Source organism: Auxenochlorella protothecoides (genome assembly GCF_000733215.1).
Source record: "Auxenochlorella protothecoides strain 0710 unplaced genomic scaffold scaffold32, whole genome shotgun sequence".
Taxonomy (NCBI): Eukaryota; Viridiplantae; Chlorophyta; class Trebouxiophyceae; order Chlorellales; family Chlorellaceae; genus Auxenochlorella; species Auxenochlorella protothecoides.
In genome coordinates, this window is record NW_011934233.1 from 38,618 (window position 1) to 61,645 (window position 23,028).

Sequence of the window (23,028 nt, forward strand, 5' to 3'; positions counted from 1 at the left end):
GAGGCAGAACCACCACACCAATTCCGACTACTAAACAGCAACAGTTGTTGTGTGGTAATAACTCCAATTTTCTAAACAAGACCAGACAGGACGAGGTGCTAGGCTTCATGTTCAACAGTGCTTGCTCTCTGAACTCCACCCTTGCCACCTGGCATTTTCACAACGAGTCCTCCCAGGTGTAGATGGCTCTTTCTGCTGCTGAAATCATGCGCATCTTGCGCCTGGCCTCATTCTTGGACTGCTTTTCGGCTATTTCTCGCAAGCGCGTCTCTCGGGACTCCCAGGCCAGCCTGAATTTCTCCGCAATGTGTACCACCACTTCTTCTGGTGGGGGAGCGGACCGGGCTCGCTCCATGGATTGGACGCAGTTGGGGGGCAGCCCTGGACGAAGTGAAGGGAGGGAGAGGCGCTGGCTGACGTGGGCATGTGGCTGGAAAGACGCAGGGCGCCGGCCCAGCCAAGGGAACATCCCCCATGTGCCCGGCAAGGTCTCAAGACTCGCATTCGGGCCAGTATCAGGCCTTCACCCCCTCCCCCCTCCCCTGCTCCGCCCCTTACATCGTGTATCCTCCAGCTCCCAGACACTGAGACTGGGCTCAGGCCTCTCCTCCAAGGCGGCATCCCGCACCAGGGACACCTTGGGGCAGGTGCGCTGCATCCACACCAGGATAGCGGCCGGCATGGCGGCCCAGTGCAGGGCTCGCAGGCTCATCAGGCGGCCCGGCCGCATCGTGGCCGCTCCTTCCAGACCCTCCCAGCTGTCGCTGGCGGGCTCTGACCCCGCCTCCAGCACCGGCATCACAGCCTTCAGGGCGCGCAGCCCCGCCTCCGACACCTCGCCGCTCCCTGGGGAGGCCGTGGGGTCGGCGGTGGCAGCATGGCGTTGGCTCTTCAGGTACAGCAGCGGGTGGATGCTTGGTTGCAGGGGTAAAAGCAGGCAACTTTGCACGTACTCGAAGGCCACCAGGCCGCAACCCAACACCCCACAGCCCTCACACCGCACTGTCGCAAGTCCTCACAGCCACAGCCTGCCTCACCCAGGCGCAGCTCCTCCAGCAAAGGGCAGGAGGCCCCCAGTGTCTTGAGCACGCTGGCAGCCAGGTGGCAGCCGCCCAGGTCGAGGGCCTGCAGGCGCGCTGCCTTCTGCAGGGCAGCACAGAGGGAGGCCGGGTCCAGCGAGGAGCAGCCGCGCAGCGTCAGGCGCACATGGCCCTCGTCGACGAGCTGTGCCAGGACGCTGCGGCGATGCGAGGCGGTGGGAGTTGATGCGGTTCGAGCTGCGATGCGGCCTGATGTGCGTCGCCGAGCAAGGAGAGGGGCCCACGCATTCACTGGTCCAGGACAATGGGGCTTGGTGTACAAGATACGATAGGCAGGGATGTATATGCTGCATCCCCGACGCGCCCACCTTTCGCTCAGCAGCCCAGCCTGGCGAGCTGCGATGATGAGCGCGGCCTTGGTTGGGGGGGGAAGAAGGGGCAGCACCTCTGCACCCAGCCCCAGCACCTCCTTGAGATGGGTTGTGAGGAAGCCTGTGAAAACAGGCAATTGCGTCGGCTGGGTGTGTTCACGAGGTCCTGGACACGTTTTGGGCAGCCCAGCTGGTTCATGCCTTCCCTCTGGTGGTCCAGGCCGTACCTGTACAAATGCTCAGCAGGCTGGAGCTCCCACACGCGACAGAGGCACCGCGCTCTGAACTTGGCTCCAAAGATGTTGGGAGTATCTCTGCCAAGTTCAAGCATGGCGTGCCCTCATTCTCAGCTGCGGCATAGGGTCCGGCGAGCGCTTTCGTCTCGGAAGGCAGAGAAATGCATACCATGCGGGATAACACACAGAGGGGAAAGAGGTTTTTGTTCTTAGCTACATGGAGCAATTTTGGTGAGGGGCTACCATTACGGATATAATGCATCCGTCGACAGCGCGATGGACTATCTTGTTGCCCATCGGGGTTTGGGAGTCCACCTGACGCTCAGGCCCAGAAACAACCCCCCTGGGAATCATGCACTGGGTGACACATCCTGCTCTAAGAGGTCCAGACTTCCACCAGGGGACGGACGTGGGCCTGGCCTACGTATGTTCGGCATCACTTCAGAAGTCAGAATCAAGTGGGAATGGAGCAGAGGCAGCTGGAGCTTGCGAGGATGTGTGCATGTGCGTGATAACCTCCAACGCCCCTGCCATGAAGGTCTTGATCACCAAAAGCAAACTCTTTGCAGCCTTCATCCTGTGTCGATCAGCACTGACCAAGCATACTATGTGATGGCACAAAATAGTGCCAGAAGCTTCTCTTCCTTGCACACTCCAACACCTGCCTCTAGAGGTACATTATGGCTTGTAGAATGACAACTTACACACAGCAGATTGGATAAACACTGTACATCGATATACAACCAGCTGATACGCCGATGGGAATCCAGCTAGGATTAGCCAGCTCGATGGCAACTCGTCGTGGACCCCTCAAGACGCTGGGATTCCGAGGAATATTGAGCGCCGCGGATAGAGCTTCACCTCCTGCTGCTTTAGACTTGATACCGGGGGGTAGTATCATAGTACCCTGAACGCCTGAACGCCGAATGCCGATGTTGAATCATCTTCCCGCGCATATCGAAGTTTGTAGAACTCACCCGCGAGGTTGCTCCCTTGTTGAAACCAATTAGATCGGATTAGGGCATCCCTATCGCTGCAAAGATTTTACTTCGGACTTGGGGCTTTGTTTAAAATCCATACTTTCACGATGCCGGCGAAGAGCAGGTATGGTGGTGTTGAGGGTTGTCCACCCTCCTTGCGCTGAGCAACGTCTACTTTTACTTAGCGCCGAAAAGTCATCACTTAATGTCACGACAGGTACACGCTGATTGTTGAAAACCTGGATAGCTACACTCGCTCCCGGGACATCAAGGAGGTGCGACTTCCGAGTGGCTTCAGGACATGCATGCTCGATGTCTTCCAGCGCAGGTCCGACAACGAGTACATTCTGCACGCTCCATGTACTCCAGGAATGCCGATACTTTGGAGACGTTAGGGCGGTCGAGCGGGATGTTAGGAGTCGGTGTGCCCTCGTGGAGTTCGACAGGTGGGCACAGGTGGGGTTGTCACCTGCATGCCACATGGTCCATGCCTTTTCTCTCTGGCCGTGCGACATGTACAGCACCCATCCCTCCTCAGACGGGCAACGCACGAGTAGGCTCTGCACCGTTCCAAGGACAGAGGTGCAGCACGTCTTCCAGCCCCAGCGGCCATGGTCAGCTTTTTGGGGAGGAATCCAGTGAGTAAGGGCTGCTTGGCGCAAGTGTTTCAACCCCGTCCCTGGACCCTCCACACAGGTCCTCGGCAGCAGAAAGGGCGTATGACAAGCTGCATGGCATCTCCATGCATGGAAAGAAGTGGAGTGTGGATTGGGCGACCCCCAAGGACTTTGATTTCTTTGGTGAGGAAAGGGGGTGGGTGGACACGGATCAGGATTCCATTGTGCTCTCTGAAAGCAGCTCCTTTGCTTGTACCTGTGCAGTCACGTGCAATCGATTTGAATTAGAACTCAATGACGATTATGATTTTGCTGCGTGTGTAGGATGGAAGTGGACCGAGGGAGGCGTTGATGAGTCTCCCCTGCGGTAAGCTTCGGAGTGATTTTCTCGCCTGAGTTCCCCCCACCATTCAGGCCTGCGTTACCGTTGATTTCACCAACGAAACGAAGCAAGCCGATGTTTGCATTTAACCCTGTTTCTATAGGTCGGATGTCTCAGATCGCTCGTACTGAAACTGGTCCTCACTGGAGAGGCCATAAGCCTCAACCATACCACTCCCTGGGTATGGTGCTCCCTCCCTATAGGCAAAGTATATACTACCCTTGTACTCGGATGCGATCATTCTCGATGTACATAGATCACAAATGGGGACGCGGTAAGCAGCAGCAGGCAAAGCCCACGGGGTGGCAAAGCAACTCCGTGCTTTCCTGGTGGATCTGTTCGAACCACTATTCGCAACCCCACGATCGCCCAATGGTGGATGCCCCGCTGCTGCGCGCTCGATCACCAAATCTCGAGTGCATCGGTGGGGCAATGATTATTGCGCGATGCAGGACGTTCAGGTGGAAGGTGGCTTTCTCGGAAGAAGTCTCGGCGGTCCCCTCACCGAGAGCCGCTCGATAAATGTTATCCCACCCCCGGCATCGGAAAAGCTACATCGCCTCAAATCTATATCGCTCGGTCGCGAGAGGGCCTCGCCCAATTCTGGCGACCGGGATGAGTCTCCTACTGCAGGTTCCGGGCCTGCTGCATTCGTACTTCCCAACGACCTGCAGGTCCTCTCCGCCGAGCTCGCGCATCCAGCCTCCACGGACATCCTCGCCGTCATAGGCATCCTCCAAAAGAGCGGCCCGGCAGACGCACGGACATCCCGGTCCGCGCTCCTGCGAGCGGGGGCCTGCTACCTGGCACACGATGCCGAGAGCGCCGTCAGCGCACACGCCGGCCAGGCACGCAAACTGGCCCGCGCACGCCTGCACCTGGCATTCCACGAGGTGCGCCAAAGGAAGGTTGTGCTTTGTAGTTTCCTGAGATAATCTGGGTCAGGGAGGCACAGGGTCGCAGCATGCAAATGAGTCTCGAGGCCAGCAGGATAGCCATCTTGCGGGTGAGTCACCCTCCTCCCCCCGCCCTTCCAAACAAATCCCTGCGCAGGCAAACGCGCGGGACGAGCCGCATGCGCTGCGCAACCCCCGGCCCCCGCCCCGCGCCTGGCTCACCGGGCCAGCGCCCATCGACGCCAGCAAGCACCGAGCCTCCCTGGCGGTGCGGGCCCTGGTGGCCTCCACGCACGACAAGTGTATGCCCCTGCCCAAGGTAAGGGACGCGTGGGGAGTTGCTGCATGCTGCCCGCGCAGTCTCTTCACTCAGGCAGCTCATCGAGAATCACCCACCCACCCACCCGCTCCCCCCGCCACTCCGCAGGCTGTCAGGCCTCCCCCCGACCTCTCTCGGGCCCAGGCAGAGACCCTGCGTCCCCTCCTCGCCCGCCTGAGGCTCCAGCTGGCGCTGCAGGCCTGGCGGCAGGCGCTGCGCCGGTTCCGGCTCCAGGCCGCGGTCGCGGCGCGCTGTGCGCACGGCGCTGACGCCGGGCGCGTGCGCACAGCGCTGCTCGGCTGGCGCGAGATGGCGCTGCCCTCGGCCGAGGCGCTGGCGGTGGCGGCGCGTGTGGAGGCGCAGAGGAAGGAGGCGGCGCGTCGTGCCTCCCTGCGAGCATGGGCGGAGGCTGCGCACCTGTCCAGGTGGGTTCTCAGAGGGGGCCCATGACAGAAATGCGGCCTAGAACATCTATGAGCTGCAGTGGCTGCAGGGACGGAATGTGCTGAGCTGATCCATGCGCGCAGGGGCGCAAGCACAGATGCCCTGTTGCCTTGCGCCCACAAGCCTGGTCGCCCTGGGTGTTGTTGGTGAATGCTGAGCGGTGCCCTTCCTGCGTGACCAGTGCTTCCCTTCAGACCACGAGGCTGACTGCAAGCCATTCCTGCTCCCCTGCGCAGGCGCTGGGCATCATGCTCAGTCCAGATCTCGGCATCGGTGGGGTCGCACCGCCTGCGATCCGCCTGGGCGCACTGGCGCGCCTTTGCGCTGAGTCGGCGGGTTCTGCGACTCCAGGCGCTGCTGGCAGCGACTTGGCACAGGCGGCGCGGTGCGGTCGCAGCGCTCGAGGCCTGGCGCCAGGTCGCGTCCCGGCGCGCCGCCGCGCGGAAGGCCCTCTTATGTGGGGAAAGCGGACGCGGGGTGAAAGCTGCAGCAGGCGTTGCAGCAGTGGGCCCCGGCGCCGCTGAGCCGGAGCAGCGCGAAGATTCCAGGGCTGGCTCCAGGCACGGCGTGCTGCGGCCGCTGGCGCGCCTGGTGCGGGAGGCCCGGGCCGCAGAGGCCGCGCTGTGGGCCTCCGACCTGGCGACCCGCCTGCGCTATTATGCTGGCGGCGAGGAGTGGGCAGGAGGTGCGTCGTCGCCGGGGAGTGCCCTCCCCGATGAGAACCTGCGTGATGCTTATGAGGATCGGGTGACGTGCCAGTCGTCGGAGTACGGGCTCCTCAAGGCTTCCACATCGGGCTCTGGCATGTACGCCTCACCACATGGGCCTCTGCTCGGCGCCGGCGCCGCGCAGCCCGCCGAGGATGTAGGCTCCTCGGCCCTGCCGTCGCTCGCAGGGTGCGCGGTGCGGTACCGGCAGCGACGGCTGCTGGCCGAGGTACTGCGTGCGCTGCGGTGCCACGCCGACGAGGCGAGGCGGCTGAACGACGCGGCACGGCACCACGCCCGCACGACCCTCTCGCGGCGCGCGCTGCGCCTCTGGCGCGAGGAGCACGCTCGCTGCGCATCCCTGGCCGCGAGCGGGCGGCAGCGGCGCGCGGCGCGGACCCTGCGCACCGTCCTTTTGGGTTGGCGAGCGGAGGCGGGCAGGGCGCCGTCCCTGCGCAACACGGCGGCTGCTGTCGAGGCCGCCAGCGTCAGGTGTTCTTGTGATTGAACCGGGGGGGGGGTGCTGGGCTGGGCTCCTTCATAAAACCCAGGCCGATCTTGCCGCACCAGCTGCTCCTCACCACGCCCTCGTCAACTCTCAGATGGCGCAAGGCCCACCTCCTGCGGCGCTGGAGGGCGCAGGCTGAGCTAGCGCTACGCGCGCGGGCGCTGGAGCGCTCCACGCTGACGAGGCGTATGAGGCGAGCCTTCCGGGCCTGGCGCACCGAGGCGTCCGTGCGTTTGACCCTGGCCACGCTGCGCGACGAGCTGGAGTGTAGGACTCGTGGCAGGCTCCTGCGCGCCTGCATGGCGCGCTGGCGCGCCGCGGCGGCCCGCGCCGGGCTCCTGCGTCGTGTTTTCGGCGCCGCGCTGGCGGCCAGGAGCCGTCCTGAGGGCGCCGAGAGAATCGCGCTGGATTACAACACCCTGGCTTCCTGCTTCCTGGCATGGCAGGCGGGGCTGGCGAGGGCGCGGGCGCGGCGCATGGAGGTGGCCGCACGCTATGCGGCAGATGCCTTCAGGTGGGAGGGCCGAGGAGGGGCCAGGGAAAGGGAGTGGCCGAGGGAGGGCAGGGCAGATGGTCTGAGTGAGGCAAACTTTGGCGTTGGCATGCAATTCTGCCTGCAGCGCCACCAAGCACCTCATCTTCACCCTTTGATGGTCCGGCTGGATGCAGGCGCCGGAGTCTGCTCGCTGCGACGCTGCTGCACTGGAGGAGGCTAATTTACGGATGAGGCTCCAACCTCGCATGGCACCAGCAGAGGCGGGACAGTACCTCGGCGTTTGCAACTCTTTGGCTTCCAGACCGTGACACTCTCCTGTGCACTCTCTTTTCAGTAACAGGGAGGACTGCCCCTTCTTGACGCTCGATACCAGCACTCCCCTGCGTGACCGACCACTGACATTCCAACTCCACAACAACCTACGCCCGGACTATCCTGTCCTTGATGTACAATCCCCCCGTTGCCACATCAAGTCCTGCATTCTACAGGCAAATGGGATTGGGTACAGCAAAAGGGAACAGCTCCCACGGGGAAGGCATGCCAGTTGCATGAGTGCACTCTCGAGGCAACCAGCCGGTGAAATGCCGAGGCAACCATGATCCCGAGGAGGCTTCTCACGGGACATCAGCTAATGCCGCTGCACGTTCTGCTCATTGTTTTTCTAGGAGATGGGTGCAGTCCCAGCCATCATTGCTTGTCCTTGGCCCAGGTGGCCTTGTCATGCGGGCCAGAGTTGGCCTTGTAGATGCCCACGCCCTTGATGGCCTCCAGGTACTTTTGTGCGACCTGGTACGATTGTGCAAGGGATGAGTGCGTCGGTTATACAGGCCCCGGTATACCTGTCTCCCTCGGTGCTGGAGCGCGACCACGTTCCTCACCTCCTTGCACTGGGTGAGGTGGTCGATGCCCTCTGTCCGGTAGCACTCCTTGAGCTTGCGACGCAGGACCTGGGGCATGGCAGGGGATCCAACATTCGATATTTAAATATACTGAGAAGTTCTAGCGTCTCTTGCACCCAGGGAAGCATCAATACAAGCCCCGGCAAGGGGTATGGACCCCATCCCTCACCTTGGCCTCCGAGACCTTGATGTAGGCCTCCGTCACAGCGGCCTCGCGGTGCCTGTAATACAGCACAGGGTCTGCATACTTGTTCTCTGGGTCATACTCGGGAGGGTCCTGCACCGGGTTCACCCCAGTCCACGGCATCGCGAACGGGGTGCACTCCGCCTCTGTAGATAAGGTGAGCTGCCTGGCCCTGAATGCCCAGGACCGTTGCAGGGTCTAAAGGGACTAGGAGGCCGGGAGGGATGTTCAAAGCTACGACGAAGTGCTCCTCCACGTATGATTCATTTTCGTGGCATGTGCCGCACCCCTTGCGCAAGGAAAGCTCGGCGAAACTCTTTCAGCAGCGACACTGATCTGCGTCCAAGCGCAAGCTCCCGACCTACAGTCAGGTTTACTTGGTGCTCAAACTGACTAAAATCGTATGAACTGATCCCAAGGTGGCTATGACCGGGCATGGATGCCGGTGAAATCACCTGGACTCCACAGCAGTGGAGCAGGCTGGAACGGAACTGGAGGAGGGTAGCATCTACACACAACATCAAGGTGAGATGGGGCAGTGATGTACTCCGGACGCATTAAATTACGAGCTGTTTTCCTCAGAGCTGTGGCATTGCTGCTGGTAACTTCTCCAATCTCATGCAATGCCCCGTCAGGACCTCCTCACCGAACCTCCCTGCGATGATAAGTTCAACCGCTCGGAGTTCTTTCTCGGGTGAGAAGATGTGGTCATGACCCACAGAGACATGACAAGACCTGAGCCTAGTGCTTGTATAAGCAATCATTGCTCATGGTCACACAAAGGCACACCAATCGGTGCAGGATTTTGCTCATTGCCGCTGGCCTCTCCCTTTTAGTGGGAGTTCTTCTCAAGACAATGGTGATAATCTATAATCGTTTGAGGGAGCCGAAGTGCATGCTAGTCTTCCCGCCACACAGTACTGCTTGTCAGTGTGACACTGTCGACTTGGGGAAGTAAGTTCTGATTCCTCAAAATTCCTACCCTTTGCAACCAGGTGGTCCCTTTCCTGGATTTGCCCTCTGGAGGCCTCCTGTATACTCTGAAACAGAGTGACTACTACCCTCAGCTCATCGCGGCCACACTGCCTGTCACCATCATGGCTGTCTTTGTCAACTGGACAAGTCTGAAGCTGTACAAGCACAATTCGTAAAACATGAGCATGAAGCAGGATATTGCATCTGCCCGACTTCAAATAAAGGCTGGAGATGTAATATCAACCTCCAACTCATAGTGTCTACTTCCTGTCTGCCTGCCTGCCAGGGCAAAAGCCACTGAGGCTCAGCTTCTCAGCCGTTTACCGCATGTGTCGCCAGTGCAGCTTATCGCTATGGGAGGCACATGTCCATCATTGATTATGTTACTCTAGATGTTGTAACAAATGCACATCCTTGCAATCTGCATGGTCCCCAGGGCATGTTTCATGCAGGGGCCCAGGCTGCAAGTCCACGATGCTCAAGAATGCGTCACTGCTCCAGACGTAAAACGTTGCAGCCAGGGTGTTTTGCACCCAATGGCTTTGATGGGATCAGAATGCCTAGATGGCTCTCAGCCCTTGATGAGTCATGAGCAGAGTTCGTACTGTTGTTAGTTTGATTCGTCGTACTTTCTGAGCATCCGAAATTGGCGACAAGGTGGATACAAGGATGACACGCTGCCTCGCAAGGATACTATTAATGCATGGCAACCAATCGCTACGTTTGTGTGAATTCTAAAAGTACTATATCAGTCTGGATTGGTAGCTGCTCGCTGAGATCTGATTCGTGTACGGCAAGAATTTGGCGTTGTGCCGGCACCCCCTCCCATCTCGCCTGGACTTATAATCTTCCGAGCAGACACTGGAAACAAATGAATACGACTTCGATATCCTGGATGGATCGATAGGGTTCGGATTGAACGGGAGTCGTGACTCGGGCTGTGAGTGTTAACCAAGGAGACCATGCTAGGGTGGAGTCCTCCCCGTCGAGGACGGCCAAGATTAGGTAAGCATGCATTCCACATTAGAACATTTAATGTCCAAATTTAGTCTTAGTAGACTACGCAGCAACCTTTGCACCCCATATTCCCTCTTTTTAGGCCCTAATGTGACTAAAAAGCGAAGATCAGGTGTGCCTGGCGGGTCAGCATGGATGGATTCAGGGACTGCCACCACAAGCTCTTTGTACACCGTGTGCCTCATTGCTGGATTCCATCGTGAATGCTCTTGTCGAATGACAGTGATCATCCTGCCTTCTCCAGGAACGTGAGTATTAGTAACACGCCCCTCCCCAGTCGTAGGACCATACAACAGAGGCCATCACCGACATGCCAGCATGGAACGACTGTGAGTGGCGGAAGTGGACATGACGACTTGTGTTTGCCTGAGAACACTCTCTGAGAAGCCCATTTCCATCGTTACCAGGTCCAGAGACCGCAGCCTACTGACAGTGATCATCCCGCCTTCTCCAGGAACGTGAGTATTAGTAACACGCCCCTCCCCAGTCGCAGGACCATACAACAGAGGCCATCACCGACATGCCAGCATGGAACGACTGTGTGTGGCGGAAGTGGACATGACGACTTGTGTTTGCCGGAGAACACTCTCTGAGAAGCCCATTTCCATCGTTACCAGGTCCAGAGACCGCAGCCCACTGGCTGGCTGCTTGACACACGGCCAGCAGATGGAGCCGGTGAACGGTGCACTGGTGGAAAATCGTGATCCCAACCTGCCCAACTCTGCTGGTGAGCAATGCGCTTCAGCGGAGAACTGGCCAATTGGGCGGCCTATGGTGCAAAGGGATTCGTAGCTTTTCAGCGGTGTACTTTCCACTGGTTTCTAGTGAGCCCTGCCTCTGTCAGAGACACATATGCACGGCCACCCTGCTCACCATCCCCGCACTCCTGCCGGCCAGACTGGACCACGACCGTGACCTTGCCGGAGCGGCCCACCATCATCCGGGTGCCCCTGCGCCCTCCCTCCACCCCGGTGACGGTGCGGCACTGCGCAGAGGCTCGCTTTCCCGAGGAACCTCCCGGGAGCCCCGTGATATACGTTGGTGAGTGCCTTTGCCATTTTGATTCGGGATGTGCTGGGCTAGAGCATGGGGTGTGGGTACTGTTGTGGCGATGGGTGGGCTGCAAACCCTCCCTACAGCAATCACAGCTTTGTGGAGGGTCGGACCACCGATCGTACCCCGCTGCCCTCTCCCCACCGCCATGCCACAGCCTGGTGCGGACGCTACACACACGGCGGCTTCGAGCCTGGCACAGTGGCCGCGGCGCATGAGGCGGGAGCCACCCACACGCCCTGCCCGGACGCGGAACCTGCCGCGCAGCGGTGCCCCGCCAGCCCGCCCAGCCCCTCCCTGTCCGACCTGTGCTTGGAGCTCCTGGCCTCCCCGCCCAGCCCCCCTCCCGAGGGCATGCAAGGCTGCCTGCTGACGCTAGACCTGGAGGCTGGGGGTTGGGGGTCATGGCAACCCGGTGCCACCCTTGGCCCTGCCGACCTTGCGCTGGGGAGGCCTGGACAGCATCGCCAGGACACACCACTGTCCCCCTTTTCGTCCAGCTTGCGCGGCCTTCCCACCCTCTGTCCTGGTGAGATGGGTGGATCCTTGTGCTTTTGGGTGCCTGGGGCGGATGAGACTCGAGCCCCTCAGGGGGGGTGGGGACATTCAACCTCGTCTGTCTCGCTGCTGAGCAGCGCAGGACAACAGCACACAGGGGGTCAGATACATTGGCGCTGGGGAGGGGCCATGTGTGCACCAAAAGGTGGTTGTTGCGTGAGACGCCGACCGTACAGGGCAGGGGCTGAGCGGCAAGTCACCAGGTCAATAATACATTTGCTCCCAATGCAGACATGCCCGAACTTGGACTGTGATGGAGCGCGTGAAGATCAACCTACCAGGCAGCACCCCACTTGGCCAGCGTGCAAGGTCTTTCTCGCCCGATAGCACACAAACGAACGACTGGAGCACTGCTGGGTATGGCAGCGCCATCAAACCCTGATAATACAATTTCTTCTCCTTGCACGGACCCGCCCTTGTGCTCCTCGCTGTGCAATCGATACTCAGTCGTGCCCTTACAACATCGTGAGATCCATGGCAAACACACACACTGCCCCAAAATGCATGCAATTCACAATGTGCAAAATCCCTTGTACCGAAACAACACCCATCCCTCTAGGCCCAAAACTTGGGCTTGCGCTTGGGCTGGAGGTCGGCGACGTCCAGATCGCTGATTTTGGCCTGCAAACACAAGGGTTGAGATCTGAGCGTCCTGAACTTCAGTTTGACTGTAGTTCAGCCATGATGTCTCTAAAACATGCTCTCTCGTTAGGATGCATTTGCCCTTTCCTTCTCTAAAAATGCCCATCATGCCCTCTGCCCACTCTATGCGCAGCATTCAACAGCTTGCAACCACCACCGCCTGCCCAGACGATTCAAAGCCCAGGATGCAGGGTCCACTCACCGCCATGATGAAGTCGTTCTCTGTCAAGCCGTTGGCAGAGTGGGTCGTCAGCTCCGCCGTAACGCGGTTGTAGCCCACCAGGTGGAGGTCGGGGTGGTGGCCCTCGGCTTCTGCCACCGCGGCCACCCTGCTCAAGGGATGACAGGCAGAGAGATACGACGTAGTGAGGGATTGTGCGGCCGGATGAGCTGCACCATCACCAGAGGAAGCACTGCAAACTCTTACGTCTAGCACAGCTGCCACAAAGTCTCTCAAAGGGTCGATAAGGATTCCCTGCTCCTGCTGCGGGACCACAACATCAGTGCCCCTCCACGCACCTCTTGAAGAGCTCCAGCCCAGCCATGAAGTTGCGCACTTTCCACTCCTGAGAGATGCACTTGATGCCCTTGTCGTTGGTTGTCAATCTCCAGCCGGGGCACTGCAAGACATGGATGGGTCTGGAGTGAGTGGCGCTCTTTCAGATCTGGGAACTTGAAAATGAAAAGAGACTGTGTCAAATCTCCCCTGGCCGGCACTTTGCCGGAAGCCATCAGCCGCACTCGCGGGCCTGCAGCGTCCCTACCATAGCCATCCCAGATCTGCCCAGTCATCACCTGATGCCTGAGCTTCTCGGCCTCGGAGTCGGTCAGGGGCTTGACATCCCCGCCCTCGCAGGCCAGGCACTTCCTGTTCTTCAGTCCAACCAGGGATGCCAGGCCATCCGGGGGCCTGTTGGAGAGACATGAGAGGGTATGTTTGGGTGAGTCACTGAGAACCTTCTGGAGACAATACTCAGGGGCATGGGATCGGAACTCCTGGTTGAAGCATCCCCACTGCAGCTTCTCAGACACCAAGCCCCACATGTGCAGCAGCCCCCGCCCTGTCCAGGTTCTGACAGGCGCCTCCTCACTGCCCACATCGCACTTTATGAGGTGCTCCGTGTTCTCGTTTCCGAAGCTCTTCTCGGTGAAGTTGGTGGCGATCTCACCAGGGAAGGGGTCTCTCGCACCAAAATCCTGCGCATTGGATGCATGCTGGGTGAGTGACAGATGGCATTGCTTGGCACGCCGTGCACCTCTACCCTGACTGTCATGCATAAGCAGGAAGATCACCGGTGTGCTCTTATATCTACAGAACAGACACCAACTCCACTCTGCCACTCACCCCATCAGCGTCTCTAGCTCTGAGCTTCTGGCTGGACATGGAGAACCTTCTGTAAATGAATGACACGCCCAGGCGTCCACAAGACTACGGGAATGGGAGGAAACATTCTAATTTGGAATCACATGCGAGTCCTTCTATTCAGTATAGCAATCAAGTCCATGCAATACACCAGGCCCCGGAGTAAGAAGAGCCGATGACATGCCAACCCATACTTCCCATCGCCCCAACCCACCAGGGACACCAGTGGCCGTGGAGCACAAGGCAGCCCTGCAGCACGCATGCATGGGGGGGAATGTAATACAGATATTACAGTTCCGGCACTCAGCAGCATGTCAGCCCTCCCCAGGCTCACCGCGCGTCGTGGCGCCAGAAGCGAGCATGTTCTTAGCCTGACCCCCGAGTCCAGTCACGCCCACCACAGCGACTGCCAGTCCTTTACCACGCACGACTCTTCCTGAGACCAATGATAGCATTATTAAGGGTATCCATATGCTCTTTCCCAACTTGTGCGGCAATCGGGGAGCGGGTGCCGCGGCATCGCTGAGTCTGATCATTGCTGGGAGCGGCACGGTACCGCCGCGGGACCCCCCACCCTATCCGCAAACTCTGCCCTCTCTGGTCGGCAATGCGTCCCTCCGATGCCTTGCAGGTGGCTCGGCATCTTTGACCGAGAAGGTTCAAGTGCTTTGAAACAAGTCCAGGATATATCTTTCCTTCTCGTCGGGCGTCGGTGCTAGTCGCGGGGAGCAGCATGAGGCCAGTCACGGCTTTCACCACGACTCGGCCCAACATCTGTCGCCTGACTCAGAGCAGGAGTGTGACGGTGACTAGACCCGTTTATGCTCAGGCGCCTCTGCGGGTGTCTGCCCTGCAGACGTCCTTCTTGAGTCCCAGCACCGCCCTCCGTGGCTTCAGCGCAACCTTCACCAGTGAGTCCCGGCGGGGCCATGCGGAGGAATGTGATGCTTGCAAGTGATGCAACACTGGGCAACTTTCGGAGTCGCAATGCACTTGGCCGCTGCGGAAGCCTGGAGGCCCTGTGAGCATGTCCCTCATCCCCACACCATGATGCAGACCTGGTCATCAACCCAGTGAAGCGGGCGCTGTCTGGCATGCGCTGGCCGCTCTTGGTCGAGGCCAACAACAAGAAGGGCCTCGGAAACACGCTGCATGGCAGCCGGAGGTAGGGTGTGGGGTGCAGCTGGCCGGATCATGTCGTCGGACTGCCGCTTGTGGGGAGATGGAGCGTCCACCAGGTGGCCCTGACACGCCACACCCTCCTGGCCATGCACAGGAAACGGGCGCGTGTGTCTGGATTCAGGACCCGCATGGCAACCACGGCGGGGCGCAAGGTGTTGGCCAAGCGGCGCCTGAAGGGGCGCAAGGTCCTCTGCCCCGGCGGGCGCCCCACCCGCAAGTGATGCAGCGATGCCGCCGTGCCCCGGCGAGCATTCGTTTGTTACAGCTTCCTCGATCTGGGTGTGAGCGTGAGGCGTGCATGTGCACAGTCCCGAGCACAGTGGCAACACGCAGTGGTGGGGCTTGTGTACTGTGGGCACCCACGAGGGACCAGCAGGGGAGCATCGCTGCCTGGCAAGCCATCGTTCATAGATGAGAAGGAGGTGGCATACCGGTGGAGCTCCATGGCCTCTCACTTGCAATCCATTCAGAAAAGGGCGGGGATCGGGGTGGGTGGGCGCGCGCCACCGCACCTGGGAGGCCGCCAGCCTGCGGCGCCAGGCGCTCCTCGATCCGCTGCCTGCCTCTCTCCCCCGGACCCGCCCCTCGTTCAAGCACAGCCTCAGAGCCGCGCCGGGGTGTGGCGCAGGCGGAGGGGCGGGTCGAAGGCGGCGGCCAGCACCTCCTCCATCCGCTGGCAGCCCAGGACCTGCATGTCCTCGCGCACCGAAGCCGGCAGGTCATCCCGCACGTCCCGCAGGTTGCGCACGGGCACCAGCGCGCGGCGCACGCCCGCGGCATGCGCGGCCAGCAGCTTCTCCTTGACCCCGCCCACCGGCAGCACCAGGCCGCGCAGCGTCAGCTCCCCCGTCATCGCCACGTCGGCGCGCACGGTGCGCCCCGCGAATAGGCTGACGAGGGCCACGGCCAGCGTGACCCCGGCGCTGGGGCCGTCCTTGGGCACCGCGCCGGCGGGCAGGTGCACGTGGACGTCCCAGCACGCCACGGGCGAGGCAGGGGCGTCGCGGTGCGAGCCGGCACCGGCAGGCCCCGGGATGCCGCCGTCGCTGCTCCGGGCTCCAGCCTCCCCGCCGCCATCGCCGGCGCGGGGCGCCCGCCCCGCGCCGTCGCGGTCGTCCTCCAGGCCCAGGGCGCCGGCGTGGGCGCGGACCCAGGACAGCGCGATCCTGGCGCTCTCCCCCAGCACCTCCCCCAGCTGGCCCGTGAGGGTCAGCGTGCCGCTGCGCCCCGCCCGCCCGCGCCCCACTGCGATGCACTCGATGTACTGCACCGCGCCGCCCGCGGCGGTCCACACCAGCCCCGCCACCGCGCCCGGCCCGGTCACGCGCTCCGCGGCGTCGGCGCCGTCGAAGCGCCGTGAGCGCAGCGCGGCCTCGATCAGCGCGGGGGTGACCAGCAGGGGCCCGTCGCGCCGGGGGGCGCGGCGCATGGGACCCCGGCGCCACGGCGGCGGGGCCAGCGCCGCGGCGGGGTCGGCGGCGGGGGAGAGGCGCAGCCCGGCGATGGCGCGCAGGTCGCCGTCGACGGAGGGCGTGGGCGCCACGCTCGGCGGGCTGGGCGCCGACCTGCGCCGCGCCTGCGCCACGCCCCCGGGAGGCGCTGCCCGGGGCGAGGCCTCGGCGCCCCGCCCGGGCCCCACCAGGCGCGAGAACCAGCCGAGGCCGGGCGAGGCCCCCGCCCGGCTGGATGGAGGCGGTGCAGCGGCGGCTCGCTGCGGCGGCAGGGGGTGCGAGAGCAGGCCCAACATGCTCGCCAGGTCAGCCTCGCCGCAGGCGGCGGCGGCGGGGGAGTGCACGAGCTCGGCGCCGCATCCAGCCCCGGTGCATGCACGAGCGCCGGCGCGGCAGGGCTCCCTGCAACGCGAGGCGCCCGCTGCACGACTCCGACACCCGCCGCGTCCGGCCCGGGGGCCCCCGCCGCGCCCAGGCCGCCCAGCGCGTCGGGCGTCGCCGGGTCCGCGCCCTGCCCGCGCGCTTCCGGGGCCTCCGGGGTGGGCTCCGCCGCACCCTCGCCGGTGGCGACGAGGTCGACGGCCACGTGGCGGCAGACGGCGGCGATGGCGCGCGCCAGCGAGCGCACCCCCGCCTCGCGCGTGTACCCCTCCACCAGCAGGCGCAGGCTGTCGGCGGGGAAGGCCAGGTCGGCGTGGGTCATGCCGTGGTCGGCCAGCACGCGCGGGACCAGGTGCCGCTCCGCGATGGCCATCTGGCGATGGGAGGGAGGGAGGGAGGGAGGGAGGAGTGAGTGCCGGGAGGCAGCGGGGTGACTGGGGTGGTCCTGGACCGGCATTTGGGAGCGATCGGAGGCATGCAGGAGTCTGGCGGCACCCCTTTCCCAAACACCCCGCCCCGCCCCCTGGTCCTTCCACCCCCTCCAATGCCGCCTCGCCTTCTCCTCCAGGGTGTACCCCGGCAGGTGGATGACCTCCATGCGGTCCAGGAGCGGCTCGGGGATGTCGGCCGCGCGGTTGGCGGTGGCCAGGAAGAGGACGGCGGAGAGGTCGAAGGGCAGGCCCAGGTAGGTGTCCACGAACGCGGCGTTCTGCTCCGGGTCCAGCACCTCCAGCAGCGCGGCGGCGGGGTCGCCGCGCGAATCGCGCCCCATCTTGTCGACCTCGTCGAGCAGGAGCACGGCGTCGCGCGCGCCCGCGCGGCGCAGGCCCTGCAGCACGCGCCCGGGCATGGCGCCCACGTAGGTCCGGCGGTGGCCGCGCACCTCGGCCTCGTCGCGCACGCCGCCCAGCGAGATGCGGTGCAGCGGGCGGCGCAGGCAGGCCGCCACCGAGGCGGCCAGGCTGGTCTTGCCCACGCCGGGCGGGCCCACCAGGCACAGCACGGGGGCGCGCGCGTCCCAGCCGCGCAGCCGCTGCACCGCCACATACTGCACGATGCGCGCCTTGACGGAGTCCAGCCCGCTGTGCGCCGCGTCCAGCGCCGCACGCACCGACGCCAGCGTGGGGTCGGGCGGGAGGGCGTCGGGGGACGGCGGAGGGGGAGTGGGCGAGGGGCGGTGTGGGGATGGCGTGGGCGTGGCGCCGGGCTGGCGGGGGGGCGACGCGGGCGAGGGCGAGGTCTTCACCCCCCCGCCCGCCGCCTCGCCAGGCACCCGCGCTGCGCCGCCGGACCCACCGGCCCGCTTCTCGAGCTGCCAGGACCAACGGTCCCAGGGCAGGTCGGCCAGGGTCTCCAGGTAGGTCAGGCCCATGGCGTAGGCCGGGGAGTGGTCGGCGCCGCGGGCCAGGCGCTTGGCCTCGCGCCGCGCGGCCGCCAGCACGGCCGGCGGCGGCCGCGCGGCGGCCAGCCGTGCCAGCACCACCTGCACCTCGTCCTCCGGCTCGCCCTCCGCCGGGTCCTGGCCCTGCTCGACCGCCCCGCCCCGCGGCGCAGGCACCGGCACCAGCGCCGTGCCCGGCCGGGCGCCGGCGCCCTCCAGCACGGCCAGCAGGCGGTCCAGCATGGCACCCACGAGGCGCATGCGCGCCGCCAGGCCCAGCGTGCCCAGCAGCAAGAGGCGGTCGGCGCGCGTGCGCGCCGCCAGCGACCCCAGCACGTCCGCCATGCGCTCGCGCCCGCCGGCGCGCAGCATGCCGGCGATGCGCCGCGCCGCCTCGGCGCCGCGCGCCGGGCCCTGCAGCCGCACGCTCAGCCGCCGCGCCTGGGTCAGCAGGGAGCGGGCCAGGGCCTCCTCCTCCGCGCTGTCTTCGTTGGCGAGGGGCGCGCCGCCGAAGTGGTCCAGCTGCGCGACGCGGGCAAAGTAAGGGCCGTGCGCCGGGTCGGCGGTGGTCACGTCGCCGACCCGCACGCGGCTCTGCCCCTCCAGGCTCAGGGTCCAGACGCCAGACTGCGCAGAGGTGGAGGAGGACGTTGAGGTAGAGGGTAAGGCATGCTTGCTCCTCGGGTAGGTGTCTGCTTTACGGCAACCCAGGCACATGACACGTTGACCCAAGGGGAATAGCCTCCACCAATGGACCTCCAGCCGTCTGGTCCAGGCGTATTCTCCTAGATCCCATGAGCTCAATAACCAATAAAACTAGACGAGTACTCAGACAGACACTATTCCCCACCCTGGCCGGGGGCGGTTCCGAAACATAGACCCACTGGGGTTCCCATGGAGGAGAAACAACATGCCCGGAAAGCCCCCTCTCCCTCCCTTCCCTGCTTTCGAAATCGAATACCTTGGCGCTTTTGTGCAGCTGCACGACTTTCGCTGCGGTGCCGGTGTGGAACAGGCGGTCATGGTCCAGGGGCTGGTCCCCCTCGCTGTCCGCTGGGCCATGGTCCTCCCCGTTGTCGGGGGAGTAGGGCACAGCGGCCACCATCACGTCTCGGCCCTGTTCATGCACCAAGTGCTTGATGAGATGGCTGTTGCCTTGCACGGCCACAGTGAGCATGCCCCCGGGCAGGAGAACATGGGTGGAGAGAGGCAGCAGGGGAAGGGTGCGCTCCTGGCCCTCCTGGCCAGGTTTGCCTCGCTTCATTGCGAAGGCTCGCACTGGAGCACGCAGCAGAGCGGAATAAAATCGAGCTTCCAGGGGAAGCAGGATGTGCCCGTATGTCTTGACCGGTGTTGGAAATGGCCGTGTCAGCGTTTCGGAAAAACAGGGTTCTGGTCGGAAAACAGATCTGAGGGCGCGTACACATCCGCATGAAGAGCGTGTGATCAGGGTGACCCATCCCACACATGGGTTGGTTGTACACCGCAGCAATAGTTGCCTGTGAATAAACCAGCTTGAGAGTGCCCGTAGACACCACTGGAGGTCCCGTGGGGACGGCCCCATGTCGAGGCGGGAGCTTCAGTTCCTGGATGCACAGGATGAGGACGATGCCTCCTCCTCCCAGTCTGGATCTCCTTCAGCATCCGAGGATGAAACTGGGTACCCCAGCAGCGACGACGACAGCCCTGCGGTGTGCAGCGACCGACCGGGACCGAGTGCCGCCCCCCAGCCCGTCACACCCCCGCTCCAGGCCGGGAGAAAGATCTCCATTAAGCTGGGAGGAACCTCCAGCGAGCTCACATGCCACGTGCGTGGTGTGTGGTGTGAAGGGCGGCCTGCCCTGGGAAACGTGTAGTCAGTGTGGCTCACCCAGGGTGCCTCGCCCTGCACACACAGGTCTGTGGAAAGAAGGGCCATTGTGCTGGCTTCATCGGCGCCCGCTACTTCGACTGCCCCAACAAGCCCTGCTACCTGTGCGGGCAGAGCGGTCATAGCACCATGACCTGTCCCTTCCGGATAGATCCCGGTCACGGCTGCAGCGCCGCCCCTGGATCCAACCCCACAGACGGGGTTCAGTGGGAGGTGCTCCGGCGGGAGCAGGGCGCGGCGGGCGCCGCCGCCCCGGGCTTGCCGCCTCAGCGCAAGCGCTGGCAGGTGGAGAGCGCGGTGCTCCGCCTGCATGACCGCCGTGTGGTGTGCCTGGAATTCCATCCGCGCAACCAGAACATCGTCCTGTCGGGGTCCAAGGGCGGGCGCATCGCGGTCTGGGACATGGAGAAGGTGACGAGTGCGTGCTTGAGGGGTGGGCTGCCAAGGAAGAGAGCGATTGAAGACTGTGGTGCGCATCAGGCCTGCGTACTCCCAGTGGTTGTATGGCCAATCTTGTGTCAAGGTGCGTGCGCATGCCTGCCACTCCCTTCAGCTCAGGCAGCTTCGTCCTCCCCGCAGGTGTATGAGCGCACTGTCTACCGCTCCATCAACTTCTGGCTCACGAGTGCTCTGAAATTTGCGCCAGGCAGCGATGGATTGGCCTGTGCCACCTGTAGCTACGACAGCACCGTCAAGGTGCGTGCATGCATGGATGGTACTGGGGGGATCATCCTGTAGCTCCAAGCTGAGGTACTGGGTAGGATTTTGTATCGAAGTGAACAGGGCGAGCACAGTTGGCACACCCTTGCAAGATCGCCTGCAGTGCTGCATACGATATTCCCCTCGCTCCACGTGTCTGTGCATTACAGATCTTTGATGTTGAGACGGGAGCAGCAACCACACTGCACACTGCCACCCCACGGGAGTGGAGGGGTCCTGTAGAGGAGGATGGGAGCTGGATTACCCAGATGGCCATGGACGTCATGCAGGGTGAGCATCACATCTCGGGAGTGGGAGGTACAAGGGTTGGGAGTTGAGATAATCCTGTGGAGGTGCCGGGGTTCAATCGTTGATGGCATGGTGCCTGACCGGCCCCACCACCCCACCACATTCATGCCATGCGGTCTTTGCAGGTGGGATTGTAGTGGCCGGGGACAATAAGGGCATGCTCTACTTCTGCGACCCGCGGCACTCCTCGGCCTTTGCGACCATGCAGGCCCACAAGAAGGGCACCAAGGTGCAACTGGAGCGGGTGTGATATCGTTTGTTGCTTGCACGGACTATGAGGCTGTCTGACAGTGGCCCTTTGATGTTTGGAAAGTCCCTCCTGCACCCCACATGCGAATGCTCTTGGCCTGCATTCTCACCCCCCACATCCACATGCCCCTCGCTGTCCACTAGGTCCAGAGCGTGGCTGGGAACCCCGTGGACGCCAACCTCCTGCTCACGGCAGGGAACGACTATGCTGCTCGCCTGCTTGACCTGAGGGTGCTGGGAGGAAAGCAGGAAGCGGGGGCCGAGGTGCCCCGTGCTGAGCTGGCGTCGCTGCAGCACAGCAAGGTGATCAATGCCGCGTATTTCAGCCCCATCACGGGCCGCAAGATTCTCACCACCAGCCAGGACAACCGACTCAGAGTGTGGGACTATGTGTATACCTCGGATCAGGTACGAGAAAGGTGGACACTCGAGGGGGGCAGGGGTCTGGAACTCAAGAGGGAGGGGCTGGCCCGCGCACCTGGAGGTGGAGACCAAGTTTGCGGGCAAAGGTGTACTTTGTCATTGCGTGGCTCCTGCTATGTGCCATTCACAGTCTGCCTGGGCAGCCAAGGATGCACTCCTCTTGGGGATGGACATCGTCAGGCTGCATTCCTGCAGCATGTCAGGCTGCATCCTGCATCTCCCTTGCAGGAGCCGGACCGAATGATTGTGCACAGTAATAACTTCAACCGCTACTTGACGCCCTTCCGGGCAGAGTGGGACCCCAAGGATCTCACGGAAAGGCTCATCGTGTGCGGCAGGTCGGTTTGTCAGACAGGGGATGGGTTGTACGCCTTGAGGATCAAGTCTGGGACCAGACCTGGAGTGTGTGATCCGTAACAGGACAGTAGCGGTGCAGTGCTGCACAAAGCTGAGGGGCATGGGTGCACGTGGGCATGCACCCACCCAGACAGCATGCAAGCCCATCTCCCTGACACCAAAATCACTCGTCTTCACTCTGTTTCAGATACATATCGGAGGACTTTGGGGGCGTGGCTCTGCATCCAGTGGATCTCCTGGATGCGTCCACTGGTGAACTGGTATCTGAACTGGTCGACCCAAATCTCACCACCATCTCTCCAGTGAACAAGCTGCACCCCAACCAGGAATTGATCGTCAGTGGGAACAGCCGATCACTCTTTGTGTGGAGGCCCGCCCCAGGTGAGGGAACGGCGTGGAGGATGCTGCATCAAGCCGTGTCATGCATGGCAAGCATCATGCACAAATGAGAAGGGGTAGCGTCATCTGATCACTGTGTGCTCGCAATGGTGCATGGACTACAGCCGAGTACACATGCTCTTCAAGCACTCTGCATGTACCATCACCCATTCTACAGATGGTGAGCTCGTGCGAGATATTGGGCTGACAGCTTCCAACAGCATATCAGACCAGCTAAGCTTGGCAGCCGCTGCCGGGTACACCTTCTTTGACGCTGACGAGAGCGAGACACCCAAGAAGAAGGCCAAATTTGCGACAGGAGCTCCAAAAACAGATGACGCCGGCGAGAGCACTAAGAAGAAGCCTCCACGCAAGCGGAAAAAGGACGAGGAGGGGCCTTGAATTTAGGCTGAATGCAATCTCCTTTAAGAGTCAATTTGACATCATCTTCAGGCGCGATGTGACACATAGGGAATCTCTTGCTAGGCAGCCGAATGGCCCTTCTACCTTGTGAGGAGGTTTGTCGGGCCATGACAAATATGTAATTTAAAGAGGGCTTCACCTCAAACCCTTCCTTGTCATCGCTTAACTAGAGCATAAGCACTCTGGAAGAGACTCAAGATTGTCACATGGGAGAGCGTCAGGGTGAGAAAGTGCATAA

At 62.3% G+C, this 23,028-nt stretch overlaps 9 protein-coding genes across 9 annotated transcripts; 5 read left to right on the top strand and 4 right to left on the bottom strand.

Annotated features, from left to right (window-relative positions):
• Positions 1–157: 157 nt before the first annotated feature.
• On the bottom strand, positions 158–1,742 carry F751_3011 (hypothetical protein; the record flags this gene model as incomplete). The annotated part of the gene is made up of 5 exons (XM_011399995.1): positions 158–381; positions 559–846; positions 1,038–1,237; positions 1,409–1,532; positions 1,586–1,742. 5 exons carry the CDS (start codon positions 1,740–1,742, stop codon positions 158–160), a joined length of 993 nt encoding a protein of 330 aa, XP_011398297.1.
• On the top strand, positions 1,266–1,445 carry F751_3012 (hypothetical protein; the record flags this gene model as incomplete). The annotated part of the gene is made up of 1 exon (XM_011399996.1): positions 1,266–1,445. One exon carries the CDS (start codon positions 1,266–1,268, stop codon positions 1,443–1,445), a length of 180 nt encoding a protein of 59 aa, XP_011398298.1.
• A 2,330-nt stretch (positions 1,743–4,072) lies between the features above and the next one.
• F751_3013 (hypothetical protein) lies at positions 4,073–7,151 on the top strand (the record flags this gene model as incomplete). Its single annotated transcript, XM_011399997.1, has 7 exons — positions 4,073–4,519; positions 4,950–5,266; positions 5,522–5,613; positions 5,779–6,484; positions 6,595–6,727; positions 6,947–7,014; positions 7,121–7,151. 7 exons carry the CDS (start codon positions 4,073–4,075, stop codon positions 7,149–7,151), a joined length of 1,794 nt encoding a protein of 597 aa, XP_011398299.1.
• Positions 7,152–7,683: 532 nt separating this feature from the next.
• On the bottom strand, positions 7,684–8,202 carry F751_3014 (NADH dehydrogenase [ubiquinone] 1 beta subcomplex subunit 10-A; the record flags this gene model as incomplete). The annotated part of the gene is made up of 3 exons (XM_011399998.1): positions 7,684–7,782; positions 7,875–7,943; positions 8,065–8,202. 3 exons carry the CDS (start codon positions 8,200–8,202, stop codon positions 7,684–7,686), a joined length of 306 nt encoding a protein of 101 aa, XP_011398300.1.
• Positions 8,203–12,237: 4,035 nt separating this feature from the next.
• F751_3015 (Putative pterin-4-alpha-carbinolamine dehydratase) lies at positions 12,238–13,708 on the bottom strand (the record flags this gene model as incomplete). Its single annotated transcript, XM_011399999.1, has 6 exons — positions 12,238–12,303; positions 12,527–12,653; positions 12,844–12,944; positions 13,120–13,234; positions 13,430–13,521; positions 13,670–13,708. 6 exons carry the CDS (start codon positions 13,706–13,708, stop codon positions 12,238–12,240), a joined length of 540 nt encoding a protein of 179 aa, XP_011398301.1.
• Positions 13,709–14,158: 450 nt separating this feature from the next.
• F751_3016 (hypothetical protein) lies at positions 14,159–14,359 on the top strand (the record flags this gene model as incomplete). Its single annotated transcript, XM_011400000.1, has 1 exon — positions 14,159–14,359. The coding sequence occupies one exon, from the start codon at positions 14,159–14,161 to the stop codon at positions 14,357–14,359; it is 201 nt and encodes a 66-aa protein (XP_011398302.1).
• Positions 14,360–14,420: 61 nt separating this feature from the next.
• On the top strand, positions 14,421–15,090 carry F751_3017 (50S ribosomal protein L34; the record flags this gene model as incomplete). Its single annotated transcript, XM_011400001.1, has 3 exons — positions 14,421–14,598; positions 14,744–14,852; positions 14,964–15,090. 3 exons carry the CDS (start codon positions 14,421–14,423, stop codon positions 15,088–15,090), a joined length of 414 nt encoding a protein of 137 aa, XP_011398303.1.
• A 380-nt stretch (positions 15,091–15,470) lies between these two features.
• Positions 15,471–19,259, bottom strand: F751_3018 (Lon protease 2; the record flags this gene model as incomplete). Its single annotated transcript, XM_011400002.1, has 6 exons — positions 15,471–15,925; positions 16,876–17,074; positions 17,210–17,783; positions 18,024–18,118; positions 18,509–18,709; positions 19,044–19,259. The coding sequence occupies 6 exons, from the start codon at positions 19,257–19,259 to the stop codon at positions 15,471–15,473; spliced, it is 1,740 nt and encodes a 579-aa protein (XP_011398304.1).
• A 385-nt stretch (positions 19,260–19,644) lies between these two features.
• On the top strand, positions 19,645–22,769 carry F751_3019 (Protein DAMAGED DNA-BINDING 2; the record flags this gene model as incomplete). The annotated part of the gene is made up of 9 exons (XM_011400003.1): positions 19,645–19,773; positions 19,980–20,363; positions 20,532–20,648; positions 20,822–20,942; positions 21,086–21,204; positions 21,354–21,617; positions 21,861–21,970; positions 22,177–22,370; positions 22,546–22,769. The coding sequence occupies 9 exons, from the start codon at positions 19,645–19,647 to the stop codon at positions 22,767–22,769; spliced, it is 1,662 nt and encodes a 553-aa protein (XP_011398305.1).
• Between the last annotated feature and the right edge of the window lie 259 nt (positions 22,770–23,028).